This window comes from Ochotona princeps, chromosome X, assembly GCF_030435755.1.
Source record: "Ochotona princeps isolate mOchPri1 chromosome X, mOchPri1.hap1, whole genome shotgun sequence".
NCBI lineage: Eukaryota > Metazoa > Chordata > Mammalia > Lagomorpha > Ochotonidae > Ochotona > Ochotona princeps.
The window spans coordinates 59,031,362-59,045,332 of record NC_080865.1 but is presented as its reverse complement, the minus strand read 5'-3'; the positions used below and the strand labels follow the sequence as shown (position 1 = coordinate 59,045,332).

At 34.7% G+C, this 13,971-nt stretch overlaps 1 protein-coding gene across 2 annotated transcripts in view; it reads right to left on the bottom strand.

Annotated features, from left to right (window-relative positions):
- Nucleotides 1-13,971, bottom strand: part of PCDH11X (protocadherin 11 X-linked) — a 722,012-nt gene that overhangs the window by 205,182 nt on the left and 502,859 nt on the right. For both annotated transcript variants that reach the window (XM_004596311.4, XM_004596313.4), the window contains one exon: nt 7,606-7,804. In XM_004596311.4, coding sequence (XP_004596368.2) covers nt 7,606-7,804 — 199 coding nt within the window. The remainder of the gene's footprint in view (nt 1-7,605; nt 7,805-13,971) is intronic.

Here is a 13,971-nt window from a genome sequence, read left to right as displayed (position 1 = left end):
TTCTTTTATCTAACCTACAAGTTTTCTAACAGAAGATTTATAAAAATAAACAAATGAAGCTCCTGTGCCTAGTAGTACTGGAACATTATAAAGATTATTAGTAAAAACAAACACTGTCACTTTTATTCTATTCTCCACTGGAAACCTTCAAAATTCAGTAAAGATGTAAGACAGACTGTCCACAGTTATTCGCTATTTAATGAATTCCTTGATATAGTCACTATTTTTAGATGTCCTGTTGATGCAAGAAATTATGAAAATTGCTAGTTGTTTCACAAGGTAAAACCATCATGGAGACAAAAAATGCATTGCTACCATGTTCCTTTTTCATTAAAATTTATAAATTATTTTAAAATAAGTACTTGGTACATGGATAACAATGCTGAATGTTACAGGTAGTCCAAAACGTGCTTCTTGCATGACTGATTGTACTGACTTTCAAAGGACTACAACAAGGAACAAATAGCAAATAGTCTTGCCTTATATGCAAAGAAAAGTGGAAGTAAGGTAAAAGAGGCAGAAGAAAGACAGAAGAAGGTCATAAAATGAATTGCCTCATGGCTCATAAATAATAGAAACATAAATGTCAAATGAACTTTATTATATGGTATAGGTAGCCTAATAAAAATTTAGAAGCAAAAGAAGGCTTATTGTGAGGAGAAGGCCACCTATTCTGTCAGTGAAGGCAGTTATTCAAGCTTAGTGACATTCTAGACCTTTTGGCATTGGCTTTCAATTGGTAGCTTGTGCCAAGCTCCTAGTGCCTGTCATTTTCAAACAGAAAAGACAAGATAAGAAATTGCTTTACTTAGAGTGGTCTGCTTTTGAGTGATAAACCTCTATCTAATCGTATTAGATTCAAGATACTAAAGATACACTCATTTTAGAAGCTGTCACCAAAATGGAATCCTGTAAATGTCTTCAAGTTTTGAACTTTAAAGATATAGTTCTCATTTTGATCCATGACCTCTGCAAGTTTTTTAGATTATCTCTAGTATAAATCCTTCATTGCCTTCACAAAACCTAGATACTCCAAATTTGATGTCATTTTTCAATTGCTTTACATTGTGATTGCATTCTCCACATAGGGAAGTTGGATATTATAGAATACTATAAAATTCATTTTACAACTTTTCTAGCTATAACGTAGTTTTAAATTTTTCCTCGTAAGACTGAGTAGAGAAAGATTGGCTCTTTGAAGTGCTATTGGTTTATGTGATAAAATTAATACAACTTACAAAGTATCTGCCATTAGATTTCTGTTTACATTTGCTCAAGTCTGTTTATTATATACACTAGCATTATTAGCAAGTAACCCTTACTCTCTTTCAACCAGTGACAGATAGCTGAACTCTGGAGTGGAGTAATTATTTCTCCTCTATTAATATCTGTTATTGTCTATTTATATACAGATGATTCTCTAACACTCTTATTTATATAACAGGGAGTAAAGTAAACTGGCAGTCATAAAGAGTATGAAATTATCTGAAATCATTGCAATGTCATTGACACCTCAAAACTATTAGTCTATATTAAGAACATTTTTAACATAAGTAGAGTAGTAAGTCTATATATATATATTTTTGTTGGCTAGACAATGAAATCTAGGGAACATTTATTGTCCACCTCCAGAATTCATGGATACTGAGTTCAAGCAATTTCTCTAAGCAACTATCACTGATAATAATCACACCACTCCTCAAAAATATGGATGAACTAAATTTTCAAGATATGTGAATCAGAATTATTGAGATGATTTTTTTAAAATTACCTATTTATATTCCTAATGTTACAGAAGGAGAGGGAGAGACAGAGAGAGAGACCTTGCATCTGCTGGTTCATTCCCCAGATACCGCATTGGCTAGTTCAGAGTTGGTCCAAATGAAGAAACCAGGAGGGAGCATCATCTGGATCCCCAATGTAGGATATTGAGGCCCAAACACTTTGGCTGCCTTCCACTGCTTTCTCGGCAGCACTATCAGGAAGCTGGATGAGAGATGCAATAGCCAGAATTCATCTTGTGCCCATATGGGATGCCTCATTGAAAGCAGCAGCTTACCATCAATAACACAATGTTTAGTCCTTAATTGATATAAATTATTTTACAGCCAGTTCCCTCATGAACTCTTCTTCACCTTAAGTTGGGGTTAGGTCCCAATGAATCCCAAGTGTCTTAAACTGCACTGAAGACACATCACAGAACATCCTGGCACAATGACAATGGGCACTGTAGGGCATCAAATATTTTGCCCTGGTTATTTTCTGAGTGATTGGAAGTGTAGTTGTCTTCAATGCCTCGTAACTCAAGAAATTAGTGAAAATCAAAATCTGAGTCCAGCTTCAAAAATTGCTTTCATGCCATTATAAAGTTGAAAACCAGTTTACAATCATTTGTATATACCAGGCAGAGAAGAATTTGCGTGGCAGTATGATTACTTTTAAAATTATTTATTTATTTTAAAGGGAAGAGAGAGAGAATCTTCCATGCACTCGTTCACTTCCCAAGTTGCTGTAGCATTTGAGTCTATTGGTTTGAGCCAGACTGAAGACAGGAACAAGGAATTCTACCCTGATCTCCTACCTGGGTAGCAGAGATGAAAGTATTTGTGTCAATATTCACTGTCTTCCAGGCCCATTATCAGGATGCTATATTTGAAGCAAAACAGCTGGGGCATAAATCAGTGCTCCGAAATGTGATGCCACGGATGTTCACTCACTGAACCAAAAGTCAGTCCTTGGATGGCAGAGCTGGATCAGGCCAAAAAAAGTATTCAAGAATTGAAAGACACTATTAAGAGGCCTATTATAAGAGTTATGGGAGCCCTAGAAGGTGTAGAAAGAGAAACTGGTTTTACAAATATATTCAGTGAAATAATAAAGGAAAATGTCCCTAATCTAGAGAAAGAATTGGGAAACAAGATCCAGGAGGGGCACAGAACTCCCAACAGGCTTGATCAAAAGTGATCTTCACCAAGACACATGGTCATCAAGCTCTCTTCAATTGAACATAAGGAAAAGATCCTGAAATGTGCACATCAAAAAAATCAATTGACATATAAAGGAATGTCAGTTAAACTCACAGGAGATCTCTCACAGGAAACTCTACAGGCAAGAAGAGAATGAAGTGACATAGTCCGGATTCTAAAAGAAAAAGCATCGTCAGCCCAGGATAATATATCCAGCAAAGTTTCTTTTGTCTTTGAAAATGAAATAAAATTCTTCCACAGTAAAGAAAGGTTGAAAGAATTTGCCTCTTCCAAATCTGCCTTATAAATGATACTTCAAGATGTTTTCTTGACCGAGAAGAGGAATAGCACCCAACAAAACCAAAGGCAAATGGGAAGAACATCCCAACAAAATGACAACAGAAGACTAAATCAATGAACAACCCATTTCTAAAATGACAGGATAACAAACTTTTAAAGGAGTGAAACTTCTCATTTTTTAGTTGAATTCATTTGCTGGTTAATACATATAACATTATTAACAAAATGGTCACATTTGCTTTTCTTTTCATTGTGATACGTGAGTTGGAGTATGACTGCCGACAAAAAAATGCTTTCTAAAGTTATATTAAGGAGGCACATGGAGTAAAATGTTCTGTGGTATGTAGCAGTAAGCAAAACATCTTACTAACAGAAATATAACTAAAATTCGCTAGACATTGGGTCCAAAATATTTTCTATGACATCAAAGTTCCCAGGGAAAGTGTTACTGTCCTCATAAATACACTCATATATACCTCTTTTTTTCTAACTTAATGAACTCTTTAGATGTGTAATTTGCACAGTGCTTCCAAATTGAATACTCTTCTTATAGTCTAGTATAGCAAAATATATGTGGAGAATATTTGCATGGTTTTACTTTGCTTTTAAAAAACTGATCCCTATTGTTCTTAACTGTAAAAGGATAAGTACCAATGACCTATTGTTACATAATTATTATAAGTGTGCTATTTTTAAAAGAATTTTTGTAATTATCTACTTTCACAATCATATGATCAAGGAACAATAGTTGAACTATTAATTATCCTAGTGTTATGAAAATAATCTTAGTAGACCAAGAGAAATTTGACATTTGTGTAACACTAGTTCATCAAAATATTCTTTCATTTTTCATGTCAATTAATTAGGTTACTGGTCGAGGATCAATCAAAATGGGCTGTTAGGGAAAGATTAATTACTTCCTTTTTTGTGGATTAATTAGAAAGGTGTTGAAGTGCTAAGCAAACCTGGTCTAGTGAATGAAAAATTAATGTCAAACAGATGTGCCAACCTGATATATCCTCCAGCAGATTTATCACTTTTAAGTTAATGACAAAATGCATTCTTCTTTATGTGAAATATAGAACTTCCTTAGTCCTAAATGGTTTTGAAATACACTATGTTTTTTCTGCTTTTCTGCAGAAATAAGCGTGATAGAATAGAAACAAAACATTAGCAAACAGCTTTTTTTGGAAGTTGATGAAATTTTACACATCTATATTTTGTCAGTTTCAGCTAAAATGATAGATAATAGACCAGCTTAAAAGTACATAATGAATAAATTACTTATGATGTAGATGACATAACCGTTACAATTGAAGAAACTTCAAGCATTGGTTAAACTAAGCCTTTTGTTCTTTCATTTTAGAATTCTCTATAAAAATGAGTTTATTTATGGTTGGTAAATTGAAGGCTTATTTGATTCTCTTTAGAAATATTCTATATGTCAGAAATACACTGTTATCCCAGGAAACATTCAATGGTGTTATCTGACCTTCATGCCAAACACACACAACTTTCAAATGGAATAAGGCAGGATGTGTTAACAGACATGCCCCCCTGAAAAAGAAATAATGGGATTGAATTTGCTTCTTCTTCTTTGTCTTAAAAAAGTTATTAATCTGACAAAAGACTTAAGAGAATATATTTCAGAATTTCTTCATAGAATCAGCATATTTTTTTTTATCAACCATGGAACTGTAATTTGAAAATAGTATTAAATCACTCTGGTAAATTTGGGGGAAAACCTTATTTGTAAAATCTGTGTTCCCTTTGTTTTTGTAAACTTACAAGGGATATTTAGAATTATGTGCTATTTTGATCAATTCATTAGCAGTAAAGAAAGCAGTTTGAGGATGTAATGCATTTCAAAAAAAGACATGGAAGCTGCACAAATTAATTCCCTTGCTTCAGGACAGCATTTACTTCCTCTAACAGTTTGCACTGCTAGCCACAGCATTATTGACTAACATGGCACAGTTCATTGGCATCTGCTCTATATCACAAAACCCATTATTGTGTACTATTTTGGAGCTATAGACTTTCTTATTGAAGAATCAAAGTGCCTTGTCAGTTTAGCCTAAAGAGACTACCTAGTGTGGTGAATTCTACAGCAGCCATAGGTTTTTCTTTTTTAATCAAAGTGCGCACACACACACACACACACACACGTTGCTGTTAAAAATCTCATTGGTATGCAATATAAAGATAAACAAACTTAATTTCAAACGAACTATTTAGCTTCTTGCAAACATTATCTTGTAACACTTTAGAAGTAGGTTTCAGGATTAGCAGGAAGGCAGGTAGTGTTACACATAGTAAAAATAATGTAGAATCACTGGTAATATTAGACATGTGCAGAAATGGACATTTGCCTTTAATTGTATCTATCTTTTGCACACATTTATTACAACATTAATGAGCAAAATTGCATCATTTTCCTCACTAGATTATTACCCAAAACTATCACAGTTGAAAAATAAAATTTATTTTGCAAAGAACTTTGTTAACTGAGAAACTGTAATTGTTTCACCTTGTACAAGAATTATGAAGAAAATATATAGCGATCCAAGTAATAGTGTCAGTATAATTATAAGAGAAATATTTAGTCCCTAGAATAAGCAAGATTACAAAAAAGCCCTTAAGTATGTTAATTAATAACTAGCATTTATATCCATAATTATACATATAATCAGTTCCTGTAAAGAATGTGGCATTTGAGCATATCTGTAAATAATTACTTTTAACTAAATGTAATGGAGAGCAATATAACTCTATTTAACTGTTCTATCATTTCCAAATATTCAATTTTTCTATTCTCTATTATAATCCATCTTAATCTCATTCAGATTGGAAGTTTAGGCCACATTATATTCACCCGGTGGATACTCTGAGATCATTCTTTTACTGCTGGTGTGCAAACCTCTACACAAGGAACATAATAACTATCATATGTCACATGCAAAGTAATCAACTATTTCTAATTAATAGAAATGGGACTTATATAATTATGTGCTTGTATCTATTAATAGCATTTGATAGGCCTACCATTAAAATGAAAGCTCAGAAAAGATTAAAGAAATCTTTACTAACTGCATATTTGTTACTTATACCATATTCTCATCAGAAATCAGTATTGATTTCTTTGTACCAATGAAGGTAACCACAACAATATTAAAAAACATAATGTGGTGTTGTACAAAGTGAAAGAAAGGTTGGTTAGTGACATGTGTTTTACAAGAATCTGTCTTCCTTGAAATGAATGAATGTTAAACACTCATTTTAGGTATAAAACTGAACATGAAAATTGCAGATGTTTAGGACTTTCTGAATTTGGTCATGCAATATCACTAATATTTTTATACTGGATTCATATTTCATATTCACTTTCTACACTTGTAGACAAAAAGAGGGTTGATGTTATAGTGTCATTGCTTTGCATGACTATAAATTACATCACAGTTAACCAATTAATTTCTGCCTTGAACTTAATCCTCAAAACCAGAGGATAAAAATATTATAGGGAAGCCATTTTTTAATCTAGATGCTATATTTGAATTATTTATCCATATACTCATTAGGCTCTATATGTTTCAAATTTTCTAGCTTATATAATTCCACTTTATACATTTATGTTGGTTATTTATCCAATGATTTAAAAATATATTTGTCTCTGTGACTCTTTTGTATAACCTTATCTAATTTGGATTTTTGCAAAATTATATAGATGTAAGAATATTTACTGAATTTGAAGTGCAATTAAATAAAATTTACTAATATCAAACTCATGATGTTTTTCTAAGAGCTCAGTCTCTTTGATATTTGCAACCCACAGCTTTTTGTCATCTATAAAATGGTTACATCTTATTGTCTTTGTAAACAGTGACATGGTACAAACACATAACTGTTTACATAATACATTATTAAAAATCTCAAAGTCTTCTGCATTAGAATAAGGAATTATAATAATTTTCATCTTTATTAAAAACAAAATCTAGAATAATGTAATAACGTATGCTTGCATGAATGAGTAAATAAAATAAAATGGTTGATTACACAAACAATACACATATACATACACAAAGCATCCTACTTATGGCTACTAAATAACTATAATAAATTTTATAATAAATTTTTTCTAGAGAAGCCATAAGGAAAGATTTTAAATATTATCAGCTGCTGAATTCATACCATCTAGACAATTCTGTACATTTGCTGCTACAAATGCGCTGCTATTTACAGTAGCATAATGAATAGGCTTATGTTATTATAGCTACAGTAGTATGACTTGCATATGCAATAAACCAATTCATGCTAAGGGACTAGGAGAGTATGCACTTACTAGATTCAGGATCAGAGTTGCCATCCCCTTCAGTGCGGTTGTTGGGTGCAGCATGATCAAAGTATTCCTCCTGAGGATAGCCAAGGGGTAGAGCATGGGACGTGCTGGGTAGGCTGCCTGCGTCATGGTCTCCCAGTCCACCATCACTACTGCTTTCCTGAGAGCCTTCTGGTAGGTGAAATGTGACACGCCGCTGAGCCTGAAAGGAGGGAAGAAAATTACAGGGTTTCAGCTATGATCTGGATAATTGCTTAATGCATCCAATTGAGTAAATGTATTATTTCAGCTATCTAATGAAGACACATTAACATCATCTTGAGTTGTGAACAATTTCTGGCTTTTGTATACAGGCAGTTCTGTGTTCGAACCCTCTTCAGCTAGCAGCAATGTTGATTCTATTATGCTTCTAAACTCCAGAGACAAAATGTTAGATGATTTGTTCTAAACAGGCTGAAAACCTTCGTAAGAATTTGAGCACACTGAAAATTCTGATCATTTAACATTGTTTTATTTAGCAATTATTTTATAGTAAATCATTTTTTAATTATTAGCATGGATAAATATAACAAAATTATATTTATATTGTAGATACAAGATTCTGGTGGGATGAAAGAGTAAATGATAACAATATGGTTGATCAAGTCAGTTTAGAATACTAGAGTACAAGCCATGTTTTAGAAGAATCTTAGGGACAAGAGTTTATACTGGATTTCATTTAAATACATTAAATTCTCTGAAAATACAAAAACAAATACACACTATGTCTAATAGTTTATGGTAAGTACAAAAACAAACTAAAGATATATCCCACAGATATGTACAACTATATCATGTCAATTAAAAATTTTAAATATGTTTTTAAAGCAAACTACAGGAATCATTATAGACATAATTACATACATAAAATACATTCAAACCAAAGTGCAAAGATGAAGCATTTAGACTGCAAATCATGTTTGTGATATCCTAAGAAGGCAATATCTCCATTAGATGCAGCAATATTTTTTTCACTGCATTGTTCTATGTTCCTGGTCTCCAAAAATGGCCTCTCCCATAAACTTCACCTGTTGGTTTTCAGTCCCTTTCATTAGCTAATGAGTGCATTGAATCTGGGTAGGCCTTATGTGATCAAAACAGCCAGCTTCTGCTTCACTGATTCTGGGGAAAACCAGCTGCACTGAAAGAAGTCTGCCTACTGCAGAGTGCAATAACTTGAGCTAGTATTGTGGAAAGATTAGGAAAAAGAGGAAAATGCTTCGGGAGAGGGAGAGAGGAAATCCCAAAGCCCATGGAATTGCAGCATTAAATAAAAATCTATCCATCAATCAATCAATAACAAATGCAGGGGACAAAAAGAGGACCATGCCTACAGAGGTCTAGCTGTCTCAGTCAATCCAGTTCAGGGGCCAGATACATATGTGAATAATCATTACAGGCATCTCTACATATGGCTTATCGGAGTCATCTCAATTATCTCCAGACATTTGAGCCAACGTATTTGAGGAGTCGGTCATTGTAAAGAAACATGGCCATCGCTTTTGTGACCTTACTCAAAGTCTTGACTTGAAAATAAGATGAGAATAACAAATGATTTTTATATTCCCAAACATGTGAGAGTGTTTACTAGGCAACATTAAGTGAGCCAAATTCTAGACTACTTGCAGCATAAAAGAAGAAAAATAGAGATAATATTTTAAAAGATCCATATAAGGGGTGGTAGGTAATGCCATTCCCTCTGATACCCACATCCCCTACTGGTACTATAATGTACTTTTTAGGATTTACTTTTTAGCATTGCTCAGGAAAATGATACAATCAACATCACTTATTTTGCATCATTAACTCCCCAATACCTTTCTTACCATCAGTTTTGTACCTTAAATTTATGGTAAAAGCATTATGACGAACATTTTAGTTCATCATCTAGTATTCTCATTATACAGGAATAATAGCAATAAATACAACACTGATTCTTCCATTTTCACTGATAAATCATAGGAGCATTAAATAAAGTCAGAGGACTATGAAACACAGATTACCTATCTTGTCAATCACATTTTTTAAACATTTTATTCTTATTATTATTATCATCTTATGATACAGATCCATAGGCTCCTGGCATTTCCCTTATCCCCTCCCCAAAACCCTCCCCCCACCTAGTTCCTCTGTATCATTACTTAAATATAGTTCTTCATACACAGTCATATGTTCATCATTGCGGGCATGGACAATGTCAGAGTGTCCAGAATCCTATTGTCAAGATACAGTAAACAGTTTCAATGTAAGTCCATCTTTGTCTGGAAGTAGAAATGCATACTACATTGTATCCTCACATTTGGATGTTAGTCTCCATTTCACAGCTACTATACATCCCCTCAAATGAAAAGTCATAATACAAAATCAACAATAGAAAGAAAAATAGAAATTTACAATGCCATGAAGTTAAATGACATGTTACTAGATATGACAGTCTCCATTACACAGCTACTATACATCCCCTTAAATGAAAAGCCACAAAACAAAATTAACATCAGGGAACAACATGAAGTTAAATAACATGCTACACCATGAAGCTAAATAACATGTTACTACATGACTAATGTGTAGCTGAAGAAATGAAAATCAAGAACCTTCTTGAAGAAAATGATGCTGCTGTATGATCTATGAGTCATTGAATGATTTAATCAGAAGAAAGTGTTTTGAAGAGATGAAACAGAAAACAACAAAATCCGTACAATATAGTTTCCACTGATTTTTGTTGGTGAAGTGTGTCTCTTCTAGAAAATAAATACACGGTTTTGTTTTTTAATCCAGTCTACTAATCTATGACGTTTGGTTGAGCTTAAGCCATTTACATTCAGAGTTTAATATGTATGGGTGGTACTTTGGTCCTGTCATTTTAGGAATGGGTTGTTCATTGGTTTAGTCTTCTGTTGTCATATTACTGGGATGTTCTTCCCATTTGCTTTTGGTTTTGTTGGGTGCTATTCCTCTTCTCGGTCAAGAAAACATCTTGAAGTATCATTTATAAGGCAGGTTTGGAAGATGCAAATTCTTTTAACTTTTCTTTACTGTGGAAGAATTTTATTTCATTTTCAAAGACAAAAGGAAGCTCTGCTGGATATGTTATCCTAGGCCGGCAAATTTTTTCTTTTAGAATCTGGACTATGTCACTCCATTCTCTTCTTGCCTGTAGAGTTTCCTGTGAGAGATCTCCTGTGAGTTTAATTGGCATTCCTTTATAGGCCAATTGATTTTTTTGATGTGCACATTTCAGGATGTTTTCCTTATGTTCAATTGAAGAGAGCTTGATGACCATGTGTCTTGGTGAAGATCGCTTTCGATCAAGCCTGTTGGGAGTTCTGTGCCCCTCCTGGATCTTGTTTCCCAGTTCTTTTTTCCAGATTAGGGAAAGTTTCCTTTATTATTTCATTAAATATATTTGCAAACTCAGCTTCTCTTTCTACACCTTCTAGGGCTCCCATAACTCTTATATTAGGCCTCTTAATAGTGTCTTTCAATTCTTGAATACTTTTTTTGGCCTGATCCAGCTCTGCTTCCAGCTTTTTGGTTGCTTCCCCTTGATGACAGGAAATATCTTCCAATTTTGAGAGTCTTTCTTCTGCTTGCTTTATTCTATTTTGGAGACTCTCCATTGTACTTTTAATTTGCTCTACTGTGTTTTTAATTTCTGATATGTCAGCCTTGATTTGCTTTATTGCTTCCTTAAATTCTTTGAACTCTTGTATGTGTTTCTCATTTTTGATCAGGAGCTTTAAAATGAGTTTTATGAATTCTGTGTGCCCCATTTTCTCAATGTCTTCTGAGATTGGCATAGGGTTTTGCTCCTTTGCAGGAGTTTTCCGTGATATTCATTGCGCCTTTGTCTCTGCTTTTGCTCTTGGTCATTGCACTTCTGGTTAGCAGAGTCTTCTCCTTAGGGCAGATTTCTAAGCTGTGTCACCCACAGGTCTACAATGCGATTTTACTTATTGCCGTTGGTACACACCTTTTTCCTTGCAGCCACTTGTGCTACAACATCCAGCAAGTTCCAGGTCTGGGTTCTTATGTTAGATTTCCACCATGGTCTCCACAGCCCCAGCTCCTGACTCACCACCACTCTCCTCCTGTGATACTGTGCTGAGGCTGTACCATTGTCTCTGCAACCTTCCTCCCACTTCCAATAGGAGCAGGTCCCAGGACTAGAGAGACACCAGGTGTCCTATATAGCTTGGTTGTTGGCAGCGCTGATCTTGCTGGAACCTGTTGGACGTTAGGTCTGGGTGCCACACGGACCTATTTTAACCTGTACGATGCCAAAGTCGGTATCATTTTCCTGTGGGACCAGTGCAATTCGCTGAACTCAGTGAGTTCTGGCGAGCTCAGCACATGCGCAGTTCACTGTTATCCCCTGCAGTCCTAAAGCTATTGCCACAGTGTACAAAATGGCGCCTGACATACCACTGATAGAGTTCTTGATCTGCTGGCCATCAGATCTGAGGGCTACCCAGACCAGTCTTGGGTGGAACCTGTAGAATGTCACGTCGCTGCAGCTCACTGAGTCAGAAATGAGGTCACTCCCAACTCAGGGTATGCTCAGTCCTTTTCCTTACCTTTGCCTCCTTACGCAAAATGGCACCCAATTCAGCTCTAGGGGGCTGACTGGGCTGTGAAATCCGCCCTGTTCTCGCACTGTCCATCTGGGATCTGCTGCTCTGTCTCTGCTCCTGGTCAAATCAAACAAGCCAGCAGAAGGAGCAGTTCTTTGTCTGGGTTCACCTCCCTGAGTCCCCAATTGACTTCCCTTCCCACCTGGTTGCTGGTGGAGTTCAGGCTGCTGGTGGAGTTCAGATTGCCATTAGCTGAATGCCACTGGAGTATCAGTCACTGCAACACCACACCGTTGTTTCCGCTGCTTTTCTGTGTCTGTCAGTCTTCAGGCACCCCTCTGCTGTTGTTCTGTCCTTTCCTATTTCCTGGAATATGTCTTCTCTGCTTCATCCTGATTAAATGTTTTTCCATCCGTTTAAACGTGTCCTTACCGTATTCTGCCATCTTGATTCAATTCAGTCACATTTTTTGTAATTAATGCTAAAGATATGTACTTGAGAGTCACTGAAACAAACATCAGGATTTTAATTTTTTGTTTCATTTTTTCCTAAACTTTCATGAAGGTTTAGAAAATAAGTTTAGCTACTTAGAATTTAGAGTTTAAAAACACTATGAACTTGCATTCTTGTTTTTAAAAACTTATTTCATTAATTTGAAAGGCACAGAGACAGAGAGCCTGTGAGAGATCAAGAGAAAATGAGAGACACTATTTTTTATGAATCACTAGATACTATTTTTTGAATTTTATAACCATGGACCTAGGGGCTATAGTTTGCAAGCCACTAATCTGGAAGACTAATTTTGTCAGTTTAGCAAAGCTAGACTTACTGTTCTTTCTTACAAAGCCAGAAGCTTCTTTATTTTCAAGTTAAGTCTGAATTAATTCTAAGAATTGTTTATGGTTGTTAATGAACGCTCAGCAACTTATGGTAAGATATAAACATTTTTGCTTGTGAAACTTAAAAATTGGCAATCTGGAAAATACAAAATTTTAAAATGCCTGAAACATTATAGCATAGAAATTTGCCTACAATTAGCTATTATATTTGTCAAAGTATTTTTTGCATAGATCAAAAATTATTGAATGTAAAACAAGTCAGTTTGGAATGAGACTAATTTATACTTTTCTTGTATTATAATGAAGAATTTGTATGGGATATTCTAGTTTTCTGTTATGATACCAATAATATATTTCAATATGTATGTTATGTATATATGAGTATTATGTTTCTAGTACGTGGGCATGTGTATACACACAGTGTATTTATGCTATTAGAAGGTTTTAAGGTATTAAACTTAGACAATACCCTCTATGAATAAGTAAACTGTGCTCACAAAATCAAATTAATTGAGAACTTAACATGTACTAGTTGAACATTCAATTACACATCCTATGAGAATTGTATTGTATTGTAGTCACAAAGTGTTCCATATCTTGTTAAAATGGTTTGATGTTCAGTCTCATATTGGAGATTTGATTTCTTTCTCAATTTCAGGTTTTTTAAGATTTATTTATTTATTTATTAAAGAATTATTTATTTTTATTAGAAAGATTCACAGAGAAAATGAGACAGCGAAAAATCTCTTCCATCCACTGGTTTGTTCCCCAAGTGGCCGCAAAGGCTGGAGCTTCCAGGTCTCCCATGAGGATGCAGGGTCCCAAGGCTTCCCTGGGTCATAAGCACTGAGTTGGATGGGAAGTGGAGCAGCCAAGACAGGGGTACATGAACTACACGATCTCAGAGAGGGCAAGGC